The following is a 3,439-nucleotide window of genomic DNA, read 5'->3' as shown; positions in this document are numbered from 1 at the left end:
AGCCAGTTCCCCTGCAGATAGAGGGTGTCCAGCTGGTCCAGCCCGTCCAGGAGGCCCGGGGGCAGCTCCTTCAGCCTGTTGTCTGCCAGGTCGAGCTTCCTCAGCTGGCGGACGGGCCCCAGCAGCGCCGGCAACAAACTCTTCAGCTTATTGCCGCGCAGGAAGAGCTCGTGGAGGCGGCTGAGGCCGTCCAGGGCGCTGGGGGACAGCGAGGTGAGCTCGTTGAAGGACGCGTCGAGGGTGACGAGGGCCGGCAGCGCTCCCCCCAGCGGGGGCAGGCTGCGCAGCGCGTTGTGGGACACGTCCAGGGTCTCGAGCGCGGGCAGCGGCCCGTCGGCCTGCAGCTGGCTCAGCTGGCTCCGGCTCAGGTGCAGCTGCGCGAGCCGGGCCAGCGACGCCAGCGAGGCCGTGGAGAAGGCGCCCAGGGGGTTGTCGCTCAGGTGCAGGATGGCCGTGGCGGCCGGCAGGTCCGAAGGCGGCGCCTTGAGCCCCAGCTTGTCGCAGTTCACTTCCAGCTGGCTGGTCACGTTGGAGAACTCGCAGATGGCGTTGGGGTGTGCGGGGGGCGGCCGCAGCAGCAGCAGCAGGAGAGGCAGGAGAGACATGGCCTGTTGGGGGGGTGTCAGTGGGGGCCTCCTGGGCCCGGGGCGCTCTACCCACCCCGCCCCCACCCCCCACTTCCGCCCCGGCCTCCAGGACCCCAGCCGGAATCTGAGCTCCCATAAGTGCTGCCCTCCCCCACCCCTGCCCCCCAGAGCCCTCGTCCTCAGCCAGCCCCCAAGTCCCCAAGACCCGCTTACGGGCAGGCGCGGAGACCTCCGACAGGCTGCTTGCTGGGTGCGACTGCGTCCTTCGCTCTTCAGCTCCAGGGAGGGGCTGCCCGGGGCAGGAAGGGCTCGGGAACGGGGAGGAAAGGCCCGTCCGATAGGGACGCCTGCTGCCCTGGAACTGCCTCCCTCTTGGACACGGGCCCTTATCATCTGCTTCCACGACTGCCCCCAGCCCTCCCTGTGGCTCCGTTCTCCCGCTGTCCTGCGGACTGGACCCCTCACCCACTGCCGTTGCCCAGTTTTTAAGCTTCAGGCCATCGTCCGCTTCTGCCTACTGTGCCTTCTTGTGGTCGCCGATATTAGCCCTCTCCTCTCTCTGCCTTTCCCTCCCCCCACTCTAGCAAAGTCCCCGGCGCCCCCACCCCGGCCCCAACCTGCTGGCTCAGTTTGGCCAAGGTCGCCAGTCCCCCCACCGCTCCACACCCAGGGGACGCTTCTTCGTTATGATCTTAGGTGTTTTCTGCAGCCCGCATAGCCACGGGCTCTCCCACCTTGGGGCCGGTGACACTCTCGTCTGGCTGGCCTTTCTCAGTCTTTGTAGATTCCTCTTCGGCCCTTTGCGAGAACTTCACCCCCGGAGTTTGGCCTTTGGCCCTCTTTTCTTTTTTCGATGTTTATCAATTTCTGAGAGACAAAATGCAAGTGGGAAGGGGCACAGAGAGAGGGAGGCCCAGAACCCGAAGCAGCTCCATGCTCCGAGCTGTCAGCACAGAGCCCTACACGGGGCTTGAACTCGTGAACCCCGAGATCATGACCTGAGCCAAAGTCGGACGCTTAACCGACTGAGCCCCCCAGGTGCCCCTAACCTGTCTTATGTCGTAGCCATGGTGAATTGTTTTTCTACAGCATCCGTTCGTCTTGGATAAGAGGCCAGTTTCCTTTTGGGAGATCTCATGTCCTCAGACGAGTGTAGACTCGGCGGGAGTGTAGAACAGGCACCCCGTCCCCTCACACTGGCCACCCCGATGTCTTTGGAAGTACTTTCCGCCAGGCCCTTCCTGTCACCACGTGTCTCACCCAGGGGTGTGACCGAATCGTGGACAACGGTCCTCCTTCTGGGATTTCAAATGGCAAGTGGGGTGACGCACACGGGAAAAGGGACCTGAAGTGCATTTGTTACAAGGAAGTCCCCGGGTGATGCTGTAGCCCCCCACGGAGGCCCCCAGGGCCCCCCAATCCTGAGCAGCCAGGGTCCCCTGTCCACGTGTAGCCGGCGAGCCCTACACTTTCCAGGAAGGCTCTGTTGCGTTACATTAGGCAGACGTGACCTCATCCAGGGGCTCCAAGTCGGTGCTCTAGGTGCTTTGCTTTCCTTTTCTTTTCCTTTTCCTTCCTTCCTTCCTTCCTTCCTTCCTTCCTTCCTTCCTTCCTTCCTTCCTTCCTTCCTTCCTTCTTTCTTTCCTTGATGTGTACATGTTCGTAATTTATTTATTTTTTCAACCTACATCCAGGTTAGTTAGCATATGGTGCAAGAGTGGTTTGGGGAGCAGATGCCTTACTGCCCCTCACCCACTCAGCCCATCCCCCTCCCGCCGCCCTCTGGTTTTTCTCCGTATTTAACAGTCTCTTATAGTTTGTCCCCCATCCCTGTTTTTATATTACGTTTGCTTCCCTTCCCTTATGTTGATCTCTTTTGTATCTTAAAGTCCTCATAGGAGTGAAGTCCTGTGATACTTGTTTTTCTCTGATGGACTAACTTCACTCAACATAACTCCCTCCTGCTCCATCCCTGTAGCTGCAAATGGCAGGATTTCGTTCTTTCTGATCGCCGTAGCTGCGCTTCGTTTTTAAACTTTTTTAAAAATGTTTTTATTTATTTCTGAGAGAGAGAGACAGCATGAGCAGGGGAGGGTCAGAGAGAGATGGAGACACAGAATCCGAAGCAGGCTCCAGGCGCTGAGCTGGCTGTCAGAACAGAGCCCGACGCGGGGCTCGAACCCGCGAACCGTGAGATCATGACCTGAGCCGAAGTCAGACGCTTAGCCGACTGAGCCACCCAGTCGGTGGCTTCGTCTTTAAAGAGTTTCGTGCAGGAGGTCTATTCAAGATCCACTCAACTTCTCTTTTTTTTCTTTTGAAGACTTACTTCTGTTGCATCTTAGGGTTCTTGGTGGGAATGATTCTATTCCAGCCACGTTAAGTGGCCCCAGCCGGTCACCAGGGCCCACATGAGTATCCTGAGGGAAGCTGTGCAGAGCCTCCCATGGTGAGAGCGAGACTCGTCCGGGGCCAGAAAGAAGATGCGAGGGGGTCCTTCCGTCACGGAACCCCAGGCTTCTGTGGGCCGGCTGAAGATGGCACACTCCCTCTGGGTGTGGACAGGAAATACGTAACCCCGCACGAGCTGTTGAATCCATTTTATGATCGCAAGGATGAGGCCTTAGGATGAAGCTGATGTCAAGGAAGCTACGATTAAAAAAGAAAAGGGAAGAAACCACTGGCATCGCTGAAATGCTGTATCGAACCGATTGTGAAGGTCAGCGAGCCAGAAACCTGATTTTTTAAAACACCAGCCGGTATTGGAATTACTTGCAACGTAATGAGCTTTAGGAGGTAAAGGTTGCATTTTCCATCTTTCTTTTTTTTTAAGGTTTATTTGGTTGGTTGGT

The 3,439-nt window shown here is 57.8% G+C and overlaps 1 protein-coding gene across 1 annotated transcript; it reads right to left on the bottom strand.

The window, feature by feature from the left end:
- Positions 1 to 15: 15 nt before the first annotated feature.
- Positions 16 to 1,091, bottom strand: LOC120226694 (platelet glycoprotein Ib alpha chain-like; the record flags this gene model as incomplete). The annotated part of the gene is made up of 2 exons (XM_039224876.1): positions 801 to 1,091; positions 16 to 608 (listed from the first exon to the last, which is right to left on the bottom strand). Coding segments are annotated over exons 1-2 (773 nt in total), but the record flags the coding sequence as incomplete, so codon positions are not given.
- Positions 1,092 to 3,439: the final 2,348 nt, after the last annotated feature.

This window comes from Hyaena hyaena, unplaced genomic scaffold, assembly GCF_003009895.1.
Source record: "Hyaena hyaena isolate Hyena2069 unplaced genomic scaffold, ASM300989v1 scaffold_1811, whole genome shotgun sequence".
Lineage (NCBI taxonomy): Eukaryota > Metazoa > Chordata > Mammalia > Carnivora > Hyaenidae > Hyaena > Hyaena hyaena.
Note: the sequence above shows the minus strand (reverse complement) of the source record. Positions and strands in the feature narration are given on the sequence as shown.